Raw genomic sequence first — 21,262 nt, 5'->3', positions numbered from 1 at the left:
GCCCTCTTCTCCAGCCTGTCCAGGTCCCTCTGGATGGCATCCCTTCCCTCTGTTCTACCAACTGAACTGCTCATCTTGGTGTCATCTGCAGACTTGCTGAGGGTGCACTCAATTTCCTCGTCTGTCATTGATAAAGATGTTGAAGAGCAAAACGGTTACCTGTTGGGATCCCCTTGTCACCCCATAAATACAGATGGGTTCTGCCCCTTTATAGCTTGATGGCATTACAGTACACTGTGCACCTGTGTCTACTAAAGCCTTATACTTCTGTGTGTCTGAGGTGCCAGGCCATCTAATCCACTCAGTCCAATAAACCCGATTGTCCCTTTCCTCCACCTGGCTGGAGGCAGGGCTCCTCTAGTCCTCGTCATAGTATTCATTACTGTGTCTTGGGGACTGTCCACTGGAGACTGGAGCAGCAAGTTTTTCAGAACCCCCCCCCCCCCCCCTTTTGTGACTGTTTTTCCTTGCAACTCATGTACCAGTGCCTCTAGGGTCAAGGTAGATATTCCATCCCATTGTCTCATGTCCTTTCCATGGTCACGTAAGTAAAACCACAGGGTGGCATGTGGTGTGTACCCCATATCTTCTTCCTTAAACAGAAGGACACTTAATCCTGATAGCTGAGAGACTGGTTCGTAAAAGTGGGAAGGAAGATAAATTCTCTCTAAGTTGGTGGAGCTCTTCAGAAAGTTTCTCCAAAGTATTCTTTTTGAGTTGGTGGAACTACTGAGAAAGTTTTTCCACAGCCAAGACGCAGGCCTGTAGGAAAGAGGAGAGACTTTATACTGCCAGAGTTGTTTAGTCAATTCATCCACTGTGGGTTCCTCATGGTCTTTCCAGGTCATTGGCAGTAATGAGCTGGCATATGATGATGGTGCACTCCATACAAACATCCACCACATGGGTCATGTACACTTGACTTCATTTGGATCTGTGGATATCTGTTTGTTGTCTAGGTCCCTATAAACCATCTCCAGCACGTCTAATTCCCTCAGGTACTGGATTCCCTTCTCCATAGTGGTCCACTTGCCTGGTAGACATAAAAGTTCTTCCTCGAAGGAATACCTTTCCTTCACACCTGACAGGAGATGCCTCCAGAGGCTGAAGTGTGCTGAAGAGTGCTCCATTTCCAATTGCTTTGTCAATGTCTGCATCCCTAGAAAGGGATACCAGCCTCCTGGCTTCCCTGCCCTCTCATTCCAGACTATTTGCTCCGCTGTTCCAGCACCAGACTAGCCAGGTGACAAGGTGCTCACCTAGATGATGACTGAAATCTTTTTGCATATTTCATAGCTCACACTGCTATAGACCTCAGGTAGTTATTGATGTTCTTATGATATCTTCCTCTTCATCTTCCCGTTCATCTGATGGTCCAGTGATTTCAGAGTAGCCTATCTCATCTTCTTCCTCCCCAGTCTGAGTAGGAGTTCCTCTGCTTTCTAAGCAACCTGACTCATCCATTGCTTCATCTTGGATACAGGGGCAACTGACACTGGTACAGTCTGTTTCCCTGGCCTAACCTTGGGGCCTGTTACACAAGTTGTAACAGCTGCAGGGCCCATCACAGGGGTTGGAATGACCACTTGGCCCATCACAAGGTTTGGGGTAGCTGCCAGGGTTGGAGCTGCTGCAGGGTCCGTCATAGGGCTTGGAGTGGCCAGTGGGTTTGGGGTGGCCACAGGACTTAGGGTGGATGCAGGATCTGTCACTGGGGTTATAGTGGCATCAATTGCAGCTCCGTAAGCATAGGACAAGCCCCAGCACGTTGCAGTGATTTGTGTACCTGTTGTGGTTTAACCTGGCCGGCAGCTAAGCACCACAGCCCACCCTCCCCCCTCCCTCTCTGGGATGGGGGAGAGAAACAGAAAAATATGAAAGCCTGTGGGTTGAGATAGAGACAGTTTATTAAGACAGAAAATAAAGGAAAATAATAAAAATAATGATAATAGTACTACTAATAATAATGTGTACAAAACAAGTGATGCACAGTGCAATTGCTCACCACCCGATGACGGATGCCCAGCCTATCCCCAAAAAGAGGTCCCCCCACCCCAACCAGCCCCCCCATATTAATTGTTCCACATGACATCAGATGATACGGAATACCCTTTAGGCCAGTTTGGGTCAGCTGTCCTGGTTCTGTCCCCTCCCAGCTCCTGCTGCGCCCCTAGCCTGCCCGCTTGCAGGACCAGAGCGAGAAGCTGAAAAATCCTTGGCTTAGTATAAGCACTGCTCTGCAACAACTAAAACATCAGTGTGTTATCAACATTATTCTAATCCTAACACAGCACCATACCAGCTATTAGGAGGAAAATTAACTCTATCCTAGCCAAAACCAGGACAATATGTACACCAGGTTGTATACAAATTGAGACAGAAGACACTTTTTCAAGCTGTGTTATGCTAAGGATGCAGCCTGTTTGTGTATTTAAATATATTGTTTCAGGCAGTAGGTCCAGCACACATTTTAGTAAAGACCTATGAGATCCCTGTGAAATTGCAGTTACAGGTATTGCTACAGTCAAACTGTGTTTGCATCAGGGCAATCAAAAGTTGTAGGATTTGTGGAAAAGAAGTCTTTTTACTCATTTCTGGATCCTCCCAAACATATAAGCAAGCCAGATTTCCCCATCATGCAGTTCTGCTTTGTGTTTGAGACTTTGCTATTACTCTACCAAGATATGGAAGGCTAAGCATACTTTTTCCACTGCTTTCCCACCTCCCTAGGTACATGGTCTCTACCGCACAACTGGTGCTAGTTTCGAGAAAGCACAGCAAGAGTTTGCAACAGGAATGATGTCCAATAAAACTGTACAAACTGCTGCAGCCAACGCCGCCTCAACAGCAGCAACCAATGCAGCTCAAAGTGCATTCAAGGGTAACCAAATGTAGAGAAATATAACAAGTGATTATCTTTCTCTTTTGTTGTACTTAATTTTCCAGGCAATTATATTCCCTAAAAACTTAGATCAAAATATATACAGCATATCTGTCTCTTCTTTAAAGATAGCCACTCTTTGCCCTGTTGCATTCTAGAATATAAAACTTTCCATATTTTATGGAGGATAAATAATTTAAACAGTTGGACTGAGAATGAATTATGGTATTTAATAATCAAGTAAATATAGTAGGAATTTGGATTTTTTTTAGTGGTTCACTACAGTATTGTTTTAAACTTCAGGAAAGCACTTTGGATCAATCATTTTTGTTTCTAAGAACTGATTTCCTTATTTCTACTCTAAGAAGTGGGGTAGACTGAAAGATGTAGCAAGTTAGGTTTGGCTAATGCTTTTGATATATACCAGTAAGTTTGCATGAATACTGTTGAGTTATCTGATCATGTTTAAATAGTGTCTTGGTCCAGAATTTCCCTGTGCCATTCTATAATTATAACATTTGTTTGCATCTCTTTTCATGAAGCATTCTCTACATGGGAGAAATGACCAGGGTGCATAATAAGTCTCTGTGATAGAATGTATAATGCAGTGTACAGTTTAAGGAAGTTGAAACTGATGGTTTCAATCACAGAGCTAAATGAGTATAGATTTGCTATTTTTAATTTCAGTATTCATGTCTCGGGGCCATAATTTTTCTGAAAAAAAAAACCAACACAATATTGACCTTGAGAACACTGGTTTATTGCCCCCCTACCCTCTCTTACATGAAGTGGTATTGTGTTTGGGATTTTTGTTTTTTTTTTTAAGTGCAGATTTGTGTTTAACTATGGTACTAAATCTCTAGCTCTGTCAGTTACTCTCTTTACTGCTTGTCCAAAAATCTAAATATACAGTATTCAATTTTTAACAGGAATATTGCCTAAAATCAAGCTTTTTAAGCAATGACATTTAACAGATACTTGAATTAACAGATACATTTTAATGTGACTCAGCCAGCTCTGTGATTTAATTTAAGCTGGAAAAAAAGCTTTTAAAATATTTTGAATTGAAGAAGTAAGAAATCTTCATCTTTCACACAGTTAAATTTTAATTTATTGATCTGGAGTCCTAAGAGGTTAAATTGGTGCTGTGGAACTGAACAATCCATAATGGTACATACCATCATAATATTCTAGAATTTAATCTGGTTTTACTATATAAACTGATGTTTCTCTCCTTTCAAGGATATTTGATATTCTTGGATTGACTTGTGAGTCTTATTCATAATACTTGGGTTGTTTTTTTAAACTCTATTTTAGAAAATGAAAACAGGAAGGACCACATTCCACAACCTGTAGAAATATACACTGTAGCTGAAATGAATTTGTAGTGTCATGCGTTGAATATACAGATTTAAACCTTATAAGTGATATTCAAGATTTTTGTTTAAACCAGAAATCTCTGACAATTTGCAGCCCAAAAATGAATGAGAAATTTAGTTTTGACAACAAAAGGCTGATGTCTGTTAAAATATTTTATACCTGACTAAAACTAGGTTTTACAGTCTCTTATTAATTAGCCAGAGTATGGCACCCACTTAAGTTGTCATTTTGTAGTATTGTGAAAAATTGAGTACAAAGTATGAAGTTTAAACACTGGAATGTTGTTGATCTGTAATTTAGGAGTTGGTTTTATTTATCTGAGGGATGTTTGCATTTTTTATAAATTACTTAAACAATGTAAACAATGTAAACAATTATGTAAACAATGCTCTACAATCATGGTGAATGTCATGGTTCTGTACAAATTCACTTCTGTCCCTCCGTTGCATGTCTGAGTAGTTCAAAAGTTATGTATATTTCTTGTATTAACACAGTATCATAGAATAAAAATATATATATTTTTTCCTGGATGCTTGCTCTATACAGTTTTAAACAATATAAGGATTTTTCTTTTAAAGGTCAGGATAACATGCAGGGTGGCTGATCTATGGAAAAGTCTCACTTGTTTTTTATAATTCTGTATAAAAATGTTGCAGTTCTGCTGAAATGGGAAAGTAAAATGTCCACTATCAAAATAATGCATGAGGGTCATAAGAATTACTCAAATATTAAGAAGAAAATTCTTAAACACTTGCAGCCCACTTACTTGTGCTATAAAGTTAGAGGGCTAAAATCTAAATAAGTTCTGTCATTACTGAATGAAATTCTTCAGGTATTAAGTGAATCTTAAAATATTATTGAAAGTAAAATGAAGTTATTGAAAACAGCATTGGTTTGGTACTGTTTATTTTCCAAATTTCTGCCTATTGACATGACACTGCTGTGTCAGTTGTGTCACTTTGTATCCTGTTGTATCACTGCTGTGTCTTGCTTTTTCTTTCACTATCAATCTGTTGATTTTTTTTGTCATGTAATATCAACTGTAATGCCTGATCTCTAGTGCTGAATTTATTACCAGGTTTTCTTTGAACAGAAAAATTAGTTCAGCTAGACCACTGTGGTGTAATTAACGTTTGCAAATGCACAATACAGAGAATACTGTTCTGAGATATAGTTGGGATTAGTTTGGGAGATAGCAGATGTGTGTTTTTGAAGACACTGGCACATACATACATGCATCATTTAGTAGTGAAATTCTTCATCAACTTGATCTGCTTCTTTGTTATTTGCATATCTAGTGTGGTAGTGGCAACAGACTAAAGGAGCAGTTTTTAAACTTTATCGTACTGCACAACTGTGCTTACCATTTACAAGAATAATCATGTTTTATGATTAGAATTACTACATAATTTAAGTGCTGTTGTGGGGAGATGATAATTCCTCTGGTTTGCTCAGGCTAGTTTACCTCAGGAATTTGAAAGCACTAAGTTGGGAAAACAAGCACACACAGAAAACAGCAGCTCAGAATGTCATCTATTTGAAGATACTGTATATTCAAAGAAAACGCATATATCTGAAAACAAGCTTTCAATGAATCACAGGAGCAAGACTACTTTATATTCCTGTCCCTCTGACATTAATAATATGTATTCACTTTCTCATTGCATCACCATTCTAAACCTAGCTAGAGCTGGGGGAAGAAGTTACACAGAAATCTATAGTAATTCACACATTTTAAGAATGAAACTCTACATTTACTATTTCCATTCACCTCTTTGAAAAAAGGAGACAATGCTTTTAGCTATACAAATTAATACTTGGAAAATTTTCAGTAGTATTTTGTATTCGTAGAATAACTGCTATATATATAGCATATATATAGCAGTTATTCTGCTATATATAAGGAGAGTTGCACTCTCCTTACTGGTAAGCAATGGTGTCTCATCTGTTTGTGGTGCTTGGTCAGTGGCAAAAAGAAAAGGGGGAGAGTAAGGGACGCCAAAGACAGAAACAGTATCAGGAGGATGCCACTGACATTAATAGCACGCGTAGAATGGCATAAATGAAGCAGGTGATAGCAAGGGTGTAATGATAGGGAAGCATTTTCGATTTCTGGAATGGATTTTCCTACCGATTCAGCCAAAAAAGAGTGTTCAAACATGGGCAAAAGCTGTCGCAGAGTTAGTACGTAAGGGTCGCTCTCGGAGTATTGAGATCAGCGGGCAGGAACCAGGAGATATTAGTCTGTCGATGACTCAGGATCATTTGGAATGGTGTTTACAGCAATCCATTCCACTACAGGAAGCTGTGTTAGGTTACCCGGGATAACTACATTCCAGAACTGCAAAGGGGCCTCTCTGGCAAGTTATAAGATCATATAAATGGCAGGTAGTACCACGGCTTTTAGCCCAACCAGTGGTGGGTCGCACTGTATACACTGATGCAGGTGCAGCAAGTAGGAAGGCTGTGTGTGTGGTACGAGAATGGAAGTTGGAAGAAATACATAATTCCGGAGGAGATAGGGGATTCATTGCAAACATTGGAACTGTCTGCAGTTGTTTGGGCTTGTCAATGCTGGATGCATGAGCCGATTAATATCGTCTGTATGTTGTATGTTAATATCTCTCTGTATGTTGTCAACGTGGTAAACCGGATAGAGGATGCCTTGATACGGCAAACTAAGAGGAACAGATTGTTGTCATTATTTCTGCAGCTGCAAGATGCCATTCAGGGGAGAACTGCACCTTACTGTGTTATCCATATATGTAGTCGTCAGTTCTCGATTGGGTTAGCAGAAGGTAATTGACAAGCAGACAAGTTGGTGAGTATAGTCACAGAGGGGCCTGAGAGTGATTTTCCACATGCGCGAGTGTCGCACGAAATGTTCCATCAGAATGCAAAGGGTCTTCGAAGAATGCTTGGATTTACTTGGACAGAGGCGAAAGGAATAGTAAGAGCGTGCCCTTCCTGTAGTCATCATGGACCAGGGTTAGGTTTGGTTATTAATCCACGAGGTGTTAAGGCACTTGAGGTATGGCAAATGGATGTAACGCATGTACTGGAATTTGGTACTAAAAGATATGTGCGTGTGGGTATTGATACTTTTTCAAGATTCATAGGGCGCAGGGGGGAAAAAAAGCATACCTTGTGTGTAGACATCTGACGGTGTGTTTTGCCATTATGGGAGTGCCACAGCAGATCAAGACGGACAATGGTCCAGAATATGTTAGCAAAAAGGTTAGAAAATTTATGAAAATGTGGGGAGTAAAGCATATCACCGGTGTTCCATATTCTCCCACGGGCCAAGTGATGGTCGAACGATCACATCAGGTTTCAAAGGAAAAATTAGCAAGATTAAAAGAAATCAAGGACATCGATGAGTGAGTGTCCAAGGCATTGGTTGTCTTGAATCACTTATGTTTGACTGGTGACCGAGAAGACCCTCCTGCAAGTATTCATTTTCAAACAATAAATAGACCAGCACCAAATGTGTTACCACAAATAAGAATGAATTACCGAGATCCTGCTACAGGAACTTGGAAAGGGCCATATGGGTATAGAAATACAAATAACACCTGTGGTTACAATGACACTGCTAGGCAGGGTTTAGGGGCTTATGGCGCGGAGACAAGGGGTAACAACTATAGCGTTTGGAACAATCATACAGCTATGGCTTTACCTCCTGATGTTTTTATGATTTGCGGGGATAGGGCCTGGCAAGGTATCGCTGCAAATGCTATCGGAGGTCCATGTTACTTAGGTAAACTTACTATGTTTGCTCCTAGCTTGTCACAGTTGTGTGAGATCATCAGACATAAATGGGCATTGCTCACACCGGATTGCAAAGATAGTGTTGAATTACTTGGTGTTGCAGCTAGAGCGGCATTGGCAATTTTCGTGCCAGGAGTGGCATCTGTGGCCACACTTAATAATTTAGAAAAATTGGCATGCAGGGCTGAGAAGCAAGCCAATGCAACGACAGAAATACTTGAGGAGATGTTACCAGATCAAAATAGTCTGCAACATGCGCTCTTACAGGACCAAGCTGCTACTGACTTCTTGCTTTTGGCTCAAAGGCATGGGTGTGAGGACTTTGAGGGAATGTGCTGTTTGAACCTTTCTGATCATAGTGAGTCAATTCACAAATCCATTACTTTCCTGAAAGAGCACATGGGAAAGATTCAGTATGGTATCAATCCTTTCTATCAATGACTCACTGATTTGTTTGAAATGATGCATAGATGGTTACTGGGATTAATCAAAGAGGGATTAAGGATTCTGTTTCTTGTGGTGTTAATCATCATTGCGTGTTGTATTGTAATAAATGTGGTTAAAGGGTTACTTGCAAAACTGTTACATTGGGCTTGGTTTGCTCAAAAACAAAAAGGGGGAATTCTTGGGGGATTTTTGAAACAGCAAGGAGGCCATGACTTGCTTCAGCTGGGCAAACCAAGCTACCAGGACGACTATGAGAAGTTCCCTTGACACTGTTCCCATATCGCCCGGTTGAGGAATTAAAAAATATTGTTGCCGGCAGCTGGCTTCAAGGACAAAATCTACGTGACTGCTAATCACAAGGGGGTTGATTTCTTGCAGGTGGGGTTGTTTTCCTGCAGTTATTTGTCTGAGTGCTTTTGACCAATAATTTTGTGTGAGACACTATCCGCCCCTGTTAAATTTAAAGTCAGGCTATTCGGGTAATAAAGGGAGAGCATGATCTGACCATGCTGGTGTCTGTCATGTTTTCGGCCGTCCTTCATGCAGCAATGCAACTGTATTGTATAATGCATAGCAAGAATTTCATATCACATACTTTTTGATCAGTAAGTAGTAGTAATTGGTAAAGTCAGTTGGTATCTAAAACTAACAAAATCACAGGACTGGGCTCTTAAATGCTATTAAAGCCAACTTGCTCTGGCTCAACATACTTAATATGTTTGAATTAACATAGTCACACTGTGAGAAACAAAGTTGGGTTGGGAAAAACTCAAGAGTGCAGTATGTAAATTGGTGTAAAAAGAACAATAGGAGTGTCGTGGTTCCGCTCGAGTGGGCAGCTGAGCTCCACCACAGCCGCTCTCTCACTCCCCCTCCTCAAAGAGGAATGGGGAGAAAATATGCTGAAAAGGGCTCAAAGGTTGAGATAAGGACGAGAAGATCACGCAGTAATTACTGTAACGGGCAAAACAGACTCTGCATAAGGAGATAGTAAGATTTATTGCTTATTACTAACAAGCTAGAGAAGTGAGAAACAAAGGAAAGAAACCAAAAGCACCTTCCCCCCCCCATCCACCCTCTTCCACCTCCTCCCCCCGAGCGGCGCAGGGGAACGGGGGAATGGGGGTTATGGTCAGTCTACAGCACTTCTTCTCTGCCGCTCCTTCTTGGTCACTCTCGTCCCCTGTGCTGTGGGGTCCCACCCATGGGATACAGTCCTTGATGAACTGATCCGGCGTGGGCTTCCCACAGGCAGCAGTTCTTCCAGAACTGCTCCAGATATGGGTCCGTACCACGGGGTCCATCCCTCAGGAGCAAACTGCTCCAACCTCACTGTTCCAAAATAAGGTAGAAGCTTAAGAAAAACAGGATGAGCAGTGTGAAAACAGTAAAACAAAGATCACAAGTTCTCAAAACATAAGAAAGGAGAAATTAAAGGGTTGAAAAAAAGAAAAATTGTACATATATGGTATAGAGGAGCATCGAGTAGCTTGTGAACCTGTAGTACTCAGCCAATGAGGAAACAGGGGAGGTGATCAGACGTAGGGTAATAGGGAATAAACTGTTATGATTTGTTTACTAAAATGTGCTCCTAATTGACAGGACGCCCGCCATTGCAATTGCAAATAAAATAGCTTCACAGATCTTGTCTGAAGAAAATTATTTGAGTATTTTCTCACAGTTTGGGGGCTCGTCCAGGATCTTGTCGCCTTCCGAAGATTTCTTGTCACCACAGACAGGAAGGTGCACCCCAGTGATTTCAGTGGTCCTGTTGGGGGTGGTGGGTTGTCTCGGTACGGCCGGCAAAAGACCAAGACTGTTAATTTGAAGACAGGCTCTGTGAAGCTCCGGGGAGAAGGGAGGCCAGCACTGCCATACACAGACACAGCCCAGAGATAGCTCAGCCCAGATCAGGAACAGGCACTGGGATTACTGCTGATAACTCGGACCGGGAAGCTGTGCATGGACCGAGGTAAGGGAAACTTTACCATATCTTGCCTCGGGTTGGGTTCAGGGTGGCTCTTTTGTGAAGAACGTTTAGTGCAAAGCCAGTGTGGAGTCCTGATCAGAGAGGTTCTGTAGTCCCGCGAAGGGATGAACAAAGTCCCCTTGGCTGGAGAGGGACAAAGCAAAAGAGACAGGAGAGGAGTGAAAGAGAGTCTTGGGGGGTTTGGGCCCTTAGGTGTACAGTACCCTGAGCACAGTGAAGTGAGGTGCTTGGCAGTACACCCCACCTCTGTCCTAATCCTAGGAGAAGGCGTGTGGTACCCTGTGGGTGGTAAAGTCCACAGCAGCACGTCAGGAAGAGCTGGAGATTAAGGGTTCCAAGAGTCAGCAGGGTGGGGTTGGAGATCCCAGGATTGTGCCTAAAGATAGCCCTTTGGAGATAATGATAAGGATTTGGAAAAACAACCCAAGTCAATAAAAGGAACTTCAGTATTTTGGCAAAAATATGGGTCTGATGAAAATTCAGGCTTGAAATTTATATGTAAACAATAAGGTTCCATTTTCAGAGGAGGAATCAAGTTATGCTCCCTATAATCCTAATATTGCACTGGAGGCAGTGGCAGGTGCTCCAGAAGGGGAGACAAGGACTGCAATTGATGCTGTCCCTGGAGAAGTTTCGCCAGGGAGTGTGGAGCAGCAGGAGTGGAGGCGGGGGGGTCTTGGGGGGCCAGGTGCAGGGCTGATGCGGGGCTGGTGCCATTCCCCCCTTACTGGCAGAGAGGTTAGAAGTTTTAAGAAGGAAATGAAGTCTTTAATTGAGGGCCTAGCGGAACAGTCAAATCTGTTTCTAAGGCCTAATTTATATTCCTAGGGGGAAAATGTCAATCTTGAGTATGTTACTCCCTGGAAAAGAATGTTTAGGAGGGGAATGATTTGTCAGGCAGCTATGCAAAAATGGGAAAGAACTAACATCCTCCAGGCCGAAAGTAATTCCAAAATTCTTATAGAGCAAAAATATCTGCTTATCTAACTGCGATAATAAGAACCCACAACACAGAAATCATGTGAGAGATGGGGTCAGAATTAGAAAGTACTCGGGGATGAATCCTGAGGACCCAGTAGCCCAAAGGCTCTTGGAAGTTCTTTTTGTGATTAAAACCTGGCCAGATATACAGAAAAAGCTCCAGAAGGTGGGAGGATGTAGTGAACAGTGTGGGTAGTATGAAGGTGTATGCCAGGAGGGGAGATGAGAAGGAAAAGCAGAGAGCAAAACAAATGGTATTCACAGCGTACTGGGTAGTGAGGCAGAGGTGGAGACTGAGGGCCCAGGATGGAAAGGAGACGAAGAGAGACAGAGGAATATCAGACAAGGAAAGCTACCTGTGTTGCAGCCTAAATCCTAGCAGGGACAGGCTTTGAGAAGATGTTTTAAGCGTGGCCAGTCCGGCCACTTCAAATAGGAGTATCTGGAGTGGAAGAAGGAGGAGAGATTACTGTTATAAATTCAAAATAGGGGAGTCAGGGCTTCTCAGAAAGCTAGTTCCCTGATAAATGAAAAAGTGTACCTCAAGGGTTCCTCAAGTGTACCTCAGTGGGGATCACTCTACAATTATCATTATGGGCAAAACAGACTTAGCATAGGAAGATTAATAAAATTTATTACCTATTGCTGACAGGCTGGAGCAGTGAGAAACAAAGAAACAAGCTGGAGGCACCTTCCCCCATCCACTCTCTTCCACCTCTTCCCTGCTCTGAGTGGCACGGGTGGTGCTTCGTTTCCACTGGTCCTTCAGGGTCACTCTTCCCCCTGCTCTGTTGTGCGGTGCCGACCTTCTTGGGCTGGTCCTGTGTGGGTTTCTCCATGGGCAGTGAAAAACGGGCTCTTTGAGAGCTGCTCTGGTGTGGGGTCCCTCACATGGGTTGCCGACCTTGTTGGGCTGTTCCTAAACGGGCTGCAGAGTGGAGATCTGCTCCACTGCAGTACACCAGGGGCTGCGGGGGTTCTGCCTTCCCCACCAGGGGCCTCTCTGTGGACCACAGGGGACTTTGGCTCCGGCACCTGGAGCACCTCTGCGCTGCACTCCCCCTCCTCTGCACTGACCTTGGTGCCTGCAGGGAGGTTTCTCACTCCTCACTCTCCCAGCTGCTGTTGTGCAGCATTTTTTTTTCCTTTTCTTGGATGTGCTGTCATAGAGATTTAAACTGCATTGCTCATGGCTTGGCTTCTGGCAGCGGTGGGCGCTTTTGGAGCCGGCTGAAACTGGCCCTTATCTAACATGGGGCAGCTGCTGGATTCTTCTCACAGGGGCTACCACTACAGCCCCTTCCACTACCAGAACCTTGCCAAGTGAACCCAATACACTGAGGCAGCTAGGTTTTTATACTTTACTGGCCTGTAAAGTATTAAGGCTTCCATTAACTAATGAAACCCTAAATGTGATGGGGGTAGAAGGGACTGGGATAACAGTGCCACTTTTTAGGGACACCAAGCTGAGACTAGGGATAGAATGATCACTGGGCAATTATTGTATGTGCCCGAGGCAGGGACTAACTTGTTGGGAAAGGATTTGATAATGAAATTGGGCATTCACATAGTAAATTCTTACGCTGGAATAACAGTATTATTAATGGGGTGCTCCCAGACCCTGGGAGCAAAGATATGCTTGCCTTTGAGTGGAAAGACCCTGAAATGGGGTGGAAGCAGCAATACAGATGGACAATTTTACCTCAGGGGTTTACAGGACCACCGATTTATTTGGGCAAGTTCTAGAACAAATTTTGGAGCAATTCCAGCCTCTGGAGAAGGTGTTACTGTTACAATATGTGGATGATCTTTTATTGTCAGGACAGGAGAAAACAGTTGTGAAGGAAGCTACTAACAAGTTATTCAACTTTCTGGGAAAACAGGCTTGAAAGTATTGGAAAATAAATTAACTTTCGTAGAAAGAGAAGTCAAATATTTAGGGCACCTAGTGTCTGAGGGGGAATGAAGAATAAATGCAGAGAGGATTCAGTGAACTGTTGAACTACCCCTACCCAAAACTAAAAAGAACTAAAAAGTTTTAAGAGAAAGAGGTTTTAAAGGAATTAAGAGTCACAAAGTCCAAAGGAAAGCAGATACTCCCTGATGGGAGAAAAATGCTGAATAAAGTAATAATGAGGCAAATATTAACTGTTTTACATCAAGAGGGTCATTGGGGAATTCAAGCAACATGTGATGCTGTGCTATGGAAATATGTATGTGTAGGAATCTATATACTCTGGCTGAACAAGTATACAGGAGTTGTATAGTATGTCAATAGGACATACTATTAAATACAAAAATTATCCACAGTCAGCCCAAAGGAGGGTGAGAACCAGGAATTCAACCCTTCCAAAATGTACAGGTAGATTTTACAGAACTCCTTAGAGTAGGTAGATTTAAATACTTATTAGTCTTGGCAGATTATTTGTCAGGGTGGGTGGAAGCTTTCCCTTCAGTATCTGCTACTGCGAACATAGTAACTAAAGTAATTCTGGAACAAATAACTGCCAGGTATGGAATTGTTGAAAATATTGACTCTGATCAAATAAATCACTTTATGTCAGAAATATTGCAAGGGCTAATGTGAACTCTAGGAATAAAGTGGAAATTTCACATTCCTTGGCATCCTTCCTCTTCTGAAGGGGTGGAGTGGATCAGACAGTAAAGAAGCAATTGACTAAGTTCTGGAAACTCAGCTTCCCCAAACGAAATGCTTACCTTTGGCACTTCTCCGAATTCAAACTGCACCAAGAAAAGATGTGGGAGTTTCATCATACGAAATATTATTTGGATTGCTGTACCTGGACAAAGGAAATGAATTCCCTCAGTTTGAGACAAAAGATGCTTTTCTTAAGAACTATATACTCGGGCTGTCATCCTCTTTGTCATCTCTCAGGACCCGTGGACTGAGACCCCATGCTTGGAAGTCTTGATCCATCCATTCCAAGCAGGAGATTATGTTCTGATGCGAACATGGAGAGAATTGAAACTGGAATCTGAGTGGGAAGGACTGTTCCAAGTGCTCCTGACTACCGAGACGAAAGTAAGAATGGCTGGAACTTCTGCTCTGGTGCCTGGAGCACCTAGAAAAATTAACTCTGTTCTAACTGAAACACAAAACTGAAATGATTTGACTGAAATTTATTGAAGTAGATAGAAAGGTGATATAGTTAAAGAAGAAATAACTCAGTAGCAATGTTTTTTACAGTGCCATATTAGAAATAAAGCACATTAAGAAACCTTGCTGAGACTTTTCACCTTTTAGTCTGTGTATTGCTAGAGATATATACAGCTTCACATCATGTTATTGCACATATCAAACAAGTTTGCATGTGTGTATTTTTTTATATATATAAATATGCTACATTTTTTTTAAATGTCTATAGCACTTTACAGACTACAAGTTTACAGTTGCAATAAAACCACGGATGTTTGAAGAATTCTTCAATTCCACAAAAAAAAGCAAGCAAACACACAAAACAACAGTTTAAGTGAACTAAGACTCCACATCAAAATCTTCTAGATGCTATGCAGTGCGTTTACATTAAGAAGCAGTTAGGCACTGCAGCCCCCCCTCCATAAAAATAAATTAGCTTTAAGCTGATTTTTTTGTTTTTTGAAAATATCTTTGAAAACTAACAATGAGGCGAAGATCAGGAATAACTGAAAACAGCTATCAAATTTCATGAGTGCACCCTACATCGGTAAACCTTATCCAGGAAAAACAAACAACACAATTATAATATGGTATGGCACTTGGATGTGCACAAGTCGATGGGGCCGGATGGGATCAACCCAAGGGTACTGAGAGAACTGGCAGAGGAGCTAGCCAAGCCGCTTACCATTATTTATCAACAGTCCTGGCTGTCGGGGGAGGTCCCAGGTGACTGGTGGCTAGAAAATGTGACGCCCATCTACAAGAAGGGCCGGAGGGCAGACCCGGGGAACTACAGGCCTGTCAGTTTGACCTCAGTGCCAGGGAAGCTCATGGAGCAGATTATATTGAGTGTCATCACGCAGCACTTGCAGGGCAAGCAGGCGATCAGGCCCAGTCAGCATGGGTTTATGAAAGGCAGATCCTGCTTGATGAACCTGATCTCCTTCTGTGACAAAGTGACACGCTTGGTGGATGAGGGAAAGGCTGTGGATGTGGTCTACCTTGACTTCAGCAAGGCTTTTGACGCCGTTTCCCACAGCATTCTCCTCAAGAAACTGGCTGCCCTAGGCTTGGACTGGCGCACGCTTTGTTGGGTTAGAAACTGGCTGGATAGCCGGGCCCAAAGAGTCGTGGTAAATGGAGTAAAATCCAGTTGGAGGCAGGCCACTAGTGGCGTTCCCCAGGGCTCGGTGCTGGGGCTGGTCCTCTTTAATATCTTCATCGATGATCTGGACGAGGGGATCGAGTGCACCCTCAGTAAGTTTGCAGATGACACCAAGTTAGGTGCGTGTGTCGATCTGCTCGAGGGTAGGAAGGCTCTGCAGGAGGATCTGGATAGGCTGCACCGATGGGCTGAGGTCAACTGCATGAAGTTCAACAAGGCCAAGTGCCGGGTCCTCCACCTGGGGCACAATAACCCCAAGCAGAGCTACAGACTGGGAGATGAGTGGTTGGAGAGCTGCCAGGCAGAGAAGGACCTGGGAGTGATGGTTGATAGTTCGCTGAATATGAGACAGCAGTGTGCTCAGGTGGCCAAGAAGGCCAATGGCATCCTGGCTTGTATCAGAAACAGTGTGACCAGCAGGGCTAGGGAGGTGATCGTCCCCCTGTACTCGGCTCTGGTGAGGCCGCACCTCGAGTACTGTGTTCACTTTTGGGCCCCTCGCTACAAGAAGGACATGGAGGTGTCGTGGTTCCGCTCGAGTGGGCAGCCGAGCTCCACCACAGCCGCTCTCTCACTCCCCCTCCTCAAAGAGGAATGGGGAGAAAATATGTGAAAGGGGCTCAAGGATTGAGATAAGGACGAGAAAATCACGCAATAATTAGTGTAACGGGCAAACCAGACTCAGCATAAGAAGACAGATAGTAAGATTTATTGCTCATTACTAACAAGCTAGAGAAGTGAGAAACAAAGGAAAGAAACCAAAAGCGCCTCCCCCCCCATCCACCCTCTTCCACCTCCTCCCCCCGAGCGGCGCAGGGGAAAGGGGGAATGGGGGTTATGGTCAGTCTACAGCACTTCTTCTCTGCCGCTCCTTCTCGGTCACTCTCGTCCCCTGTGCTGTGGGGTCCCACCCACGGGATGCAGTCCTTGATGAACTGATCCGGCGTGGGCTTCCCACAGGCAGCAGCTCTTCCAGAACTGCTCCAGATATGGGTCCGTACCAGGGGTCCATCCCTCAGGAGCAAACTGCTCCAACCTGGCTCCCCTACGGGCAGCAGCTCCTGCCAGATCACCTGCTCCTGCGTGGTCTCCTCTCCACGGGCTACAGGTCCGGCCCGGAATCTGCTCCGGCAGGGGTCTTCCACAGGCGGCAGCCTCCGTCGGTGCAGGGCCACCTGCTCCACCGTGGTCTCCTCCACGGGCTGCAGTGTGAAACCCTGCTCCACCGTGGTACTCCATGGGCTGCAGGGGGACATCCTGCTTCACCATGGTCCTCACCACAGGCCGCAGGGGACTTCTGCTCCGGCGCCTGGAGCACCTCTCCCCCTCCTTCTACACTGACCTTGGCACCTGCAAGGCTGTTTCTCACTCCCTTGACTCTCCCGGCTGCTGTGTGTCGCAGCGTTTTTTTCCCTGTCTTAATATGCTCTCACAGAGGCGCAAAACAACATCGCTTATTGGCCTCAGATCTGGAAAACAACGGGGCCCTTCCCAAACATGGGGCGGCTTCTAGATCTTTCTCACAGAAACCACCCCTATGGCCCCCTGCTACCAAACCTTGCCACGTAAACCCACTACAGGAGGTGCTTGAGCGGGTCCAGAGAAGGGCGACGAAGCTGGCGAGGGGCCTGGAGAACAAGTCCTACGAGGAGCGGATGAAGGAGCTGGGCTTGTTCAGCCTGGAGAAGAGGAGGCTCAGGGGCGACCTTATCGCACTCTACAGATACCTTAAAGGAGGCTGTAGTGAGGTGGGGGTTGGCCTGTTCTCCCACGTGCCTGGTGACAGGACGAGGGGGAATGAGCTTAAGTTGAGCCAGGGGAGTTTTAGGTTAGATGTTAGGAAGAACTTCTTTACTGAAAGGGTTGTTAGACATTGGAACAGGCTGCCCAGGGAAGTGGTGGAGTCACCATCCCTGGAGGTCTTTAAAGACGTTTAGATGTAGAGCTTAGGGATATGGTTTAGTGGGGACTGTTAGTGTTAGGGTCAGAGGTTGGACTCGATGATCTTGAGGTCTCTTCCACCTAGAAATTCTGTGATTCTGTGATCTTGTTATACATTATTAATAAAACAGAAGAAGAGATGCAATTTTGAGCATGCTTAGTGACTTGTATGTTACTTCTTCACACGTGCTTATTTTTCTTAGCTCCTTGGTGGGTTGGAGGTGACATTCAGATGCTGCCTTTCTAGCAAAGCAGAAATGTCATGATAGTGAAATGTTACTCATGTGCATATAATCACTTAGAAATGGAGTTGTACCATTCTGGTCACCAGTACTAATCATAAATATTGTTTTAATGGTTTTGGCTCTGTACCTTTCTTAGATTTTTACATCCATTATTTCTCTAGGTATTACTAGGCTTCTGAAGTGATTGACCAAGGTCTAAGGACTTGGAACATGGGTGAAAAAAAATAATTCAAATTATGCTATCTGGTATTTTCACATGCTAACTCTGAAATTTCACTGCTGTTTGAAGGACAGAACATGTGCAGCAGTTTATTCCTTTCAAATATCGTTTTTTTCTGAGCTCCTGTTGAGAGCATTCATTTGATTTATTATTTTTATTATTATTATTATTATTATTTAAAAGAGATTTTAAGAAGGTAAAGAGGAGGTAGTCTCAGTGACTGTTTTTGATCAGAGAAACCTCCTTACCACCACCTTGAGATAGAAAATACTGAACTTGAACGACTAAACTTGAAGAATTCCAAGCAGAATAGTTTAATCTATATATGTTAAAGCACTAACATACACTGTGAAATGTTGTATTAAATGAGTGATGCCTGAATACAGGCTTCTCAGAATTATGACATCATAAACATTGAGCAATTTTAAAGTCAGATATCATTCCAGGAATACATGAAACCTAAAGGTGAGTTAATAAATCAATGCAAGCTGAAATTTTTCATTCTTTTGAACACCCAAGTTTGTCTGTGGTTCTTAATTCCCCTTTCTGCAGGTGCAGAACCTGGCATTTTCCTTTGCTGGATTTTATGCTGTTGCTTATTGTCCAGTGCTCCAATCTATCTAGATCCCTCTGCAAGGACTCTTGTCCCTCCAGAGAGTAAACAGTTCAGTCTCATAAGTAAACTTGCTGAGGATGCATTTCACTTCACTTCTACATCCAGATCATTGACAAAAATGTTAAACACAACTGGACCTAGAATTGAGCCCTGGGGAACACTGCTTGTGACCAGTTGCCAGCCAGATGTAGCCCCATTCTTCACGACTCAAACTAGTTTCAGTTAGGACAGAGTTAATTTTCTTCCTAGTAGCTGGTAGGGTGCTATGTTTTGGCTTAGGATGAGAAGAGTGCTGATAACATGCTGATGTTTTAATTGTTGCAGAGCAATGCTTACACCAAGCCAAGGACTTTTCAGCTTCTCACTCTGTCCTGCCAGTGTGCAGGCTAGGGGCGCAGCAAGAGCTGGGAGGGGACGGACCCAGGACAGCTGACGCAAACTGGCCAAAGGGCCATCTGACGTCATGCTAAACATATATAGGGGTGGCTAGCCAAGGTGGGAGGGCCGGACTGCTCAGGGATAGGCTGGACATCGGTAGCAGCGTGTGGTGAGCAATTGCATTGTGCATCACTTGTTTCATACACATTATTATTAGTAGTACTATTATCATCATTATTGGATTATTTGTTGTTATTGTTATTATTGTTATTATTATTTTCCTGTCTTAATAAAACTGTCTTTATCTAAACTCACAGGCTTCACTTTCCCGTTTCTCTTCCCCATCCCAGAGAGGTCGGGGGGAGAGTGAGCGAATGGCTGTGTGGTGTTTAGCTGCTGGCCGGGTTAAACTACAACAATCACCCAACATGCTGTTGCTCATCTCACAGTTGGACAATTTACCCAGAAGGATGCTGTAAGGGACATTGTCAGATGCCTTAAAAAAATCCAGAATGATTGCATCCTGTGCTTTCCCTTGATCTGCCAAGCAGGTAACCTTATTATAGAAGGAGATAAAATTACCAAGGCAAGACTTTCCTTGATGCTGATTATGCCTGATAATAGCTTTTGTTCTTTAACTGCATTTCAGTGTGCCCCAGGATAATAACTTCTTAATATCTTTTACAGGGACTGAGGTTAGGCTAACAGGTTTGTAGTTTCCTGAGTCTTCCCTCATGGTCTTCTTGTAGAAGGCTATAAAGTTAGATAGCATCCAGTCAGTAGGGACCTACCCAGACACCAAAGCATTTGGGTAAATTGTTGAGAGGGATCCAGCTATAACATCAAGTAATTCCTCCAACTCAACACAGAAAAACCAGGGACCCCAAGATCTATCATTAATATCACTGTTAAATAATGAGGAAAAAAAAAGGCATTAATGCCAATGCCATTTCCTCATCTATGGCATAAAGATCACATGTACAACGAGGTTCTTTCAGGATCAGAAAGGGCTACCACATTATTTATGACAAACTCAAAACTTCCTTTCCTTTCCTTTCCTTTCCTTTCCTTTCCTTTCCTTTCCTTCTTTCCTTTTCCTTTCCTTTCCTTTCCTTTCCTTTCCTTTCCTTTCCTTTCCTTTCCTTTCCTTTCCTTTCCTTTCCTTCCTTTCCTTTCCTTTCCTTTCCTTTCCTTTCCTTTCCTTTCCTTTCCTTTCCTTTCCTTGTCCTTTCCTTCCTTCTACGCTCCTTTACGCTCCTTACGCTCCTTACCTCTTACGCTCCTTACTCCTCCTTTCTTTACGCTCCTTTCCTTTCCTTTCCTTTACGTCCTCCTTTCCTTTCCTTCTTTCCTTTCCTTTACGCTCCTTTCCTTTCCTTTCCTTTACGCTCCTTTCCTTTCCTTTACGCTCCTTTACGCTCCTTTCCTTTCCTTTCCTTTCCTTTACGCTCCTTTACGCTCCTTTACGCTCCTTTACGCTCCTTTACGCTCCTTTCCTTTCCTTTCCTTTACGCTCCTTTCCTTTCCTTTCCTTTCCTTTACGCTCCTCCTTTCCTTTCCTTTACGCTCCTTTCCTTTCCTTTCCTTTCCTTTCCTTTCCTTTCCTTTCCTTTCCTTTCCTTTCCTTTCCTTTCCTTTCCTTTCCTTTCCTTTCCTTTCCTTTCCTTTCCTTTCCTTTCCTTTCCTTTCCTTTCCTTTCCTTTCCTTTCCTTTCCTTTACGCTCCTTTCCTTTACGCTCCTTTCCTTTCCTTTACGCTCCTTTCCTTTCCTTTACGCTCCTTTCCTTTCCTTTCCTTTCCTTTACGCTCCTTTCCTTTCCTTTACGCTCCTTTCCTTTCCTTTATGCTCCTTTCCTTACGCTCCTTTCCTTTACGCTCCTTTCCTTTACGCTCCTTTCCTTTCCCTTTACGCTCGTTTACGCTCCTTTACGCTCCTTTACGCTCCTTTACGCTCCTTTCCATTCCTTTACGCTCCTTTCCTTTACGCTCCTTTCCTTTACGCTCCATTCCTTTCCTTTACGCTCCTTTCCTTTACGCTCCTTTCCTTTACGCTCCTTTCCTTTACGCTCCTTTCCTTTCCTTTCCTTTCC

The 21,262-nt window shown here is 43.4% G+C and overlaps 1 protein-coding gene and 1 long non-coding RNA gene across 15 annotated transcripts in view; one reads left to right on the top strand and one right to left on the bottom strand.

The window, feature by feature from the left end:
- LOC137847029 (secretory carrier-associated membrane protein 1-like) overlaps positions 1-4,780 on the top strand; it is a 128,492-nt gene extending 123,712 nt beyond the window's left edge. For all 14 annotated transcript variants that reach the window (XM_068665291.1, XM_068665290.1, XM_068665286.1 and 11 more), the window contains one exon: positions 2,731-4,780. In XM_068665291.1, the coding sequence (XP_068521392.1) occupies positions 2,731-2,895 (165 nt within the window). In that variant the 3' untranslated portion in view covers positions 2,896-4,780. The remainder of the gene's footprint in view (positions 1-2,730) is intronic.
- Positions 4,781-9,462: 4,682 nt separating this feature from the next.
- On the bottom strand, positions 9,463-17,194 carry LOC137847068 (uncharacterized). Its single transcript, XR_011090776.1, has 2 exons — positions 16,809-17,194; positions 9,463-9,807 (listed from the first exon to the last, which is right to left on the bottom strand). It is a non-coding gene; the product is annotated as an uncharacterized lncRNA (long non-coding RNA).
- Positions 17,195-21,262: the final 4,068 nt, after the last annotated feature.

Source organism: Anas acuta, chromosome W (genome assembly GCF_963932015.1).
Source record: "Anas acuta chromosome W, bAnaAcu1.1, whole genome shotgun sequence".
NCBI classification, from domain to species: Eukaryota; Metazoa; Chordata; class Aves; order Anseriformes; family Anatidae; genus Anas; species Anas acuta.
This window is presented reverse-complemented; position numbering and strand designations above follow the sequence as displayed.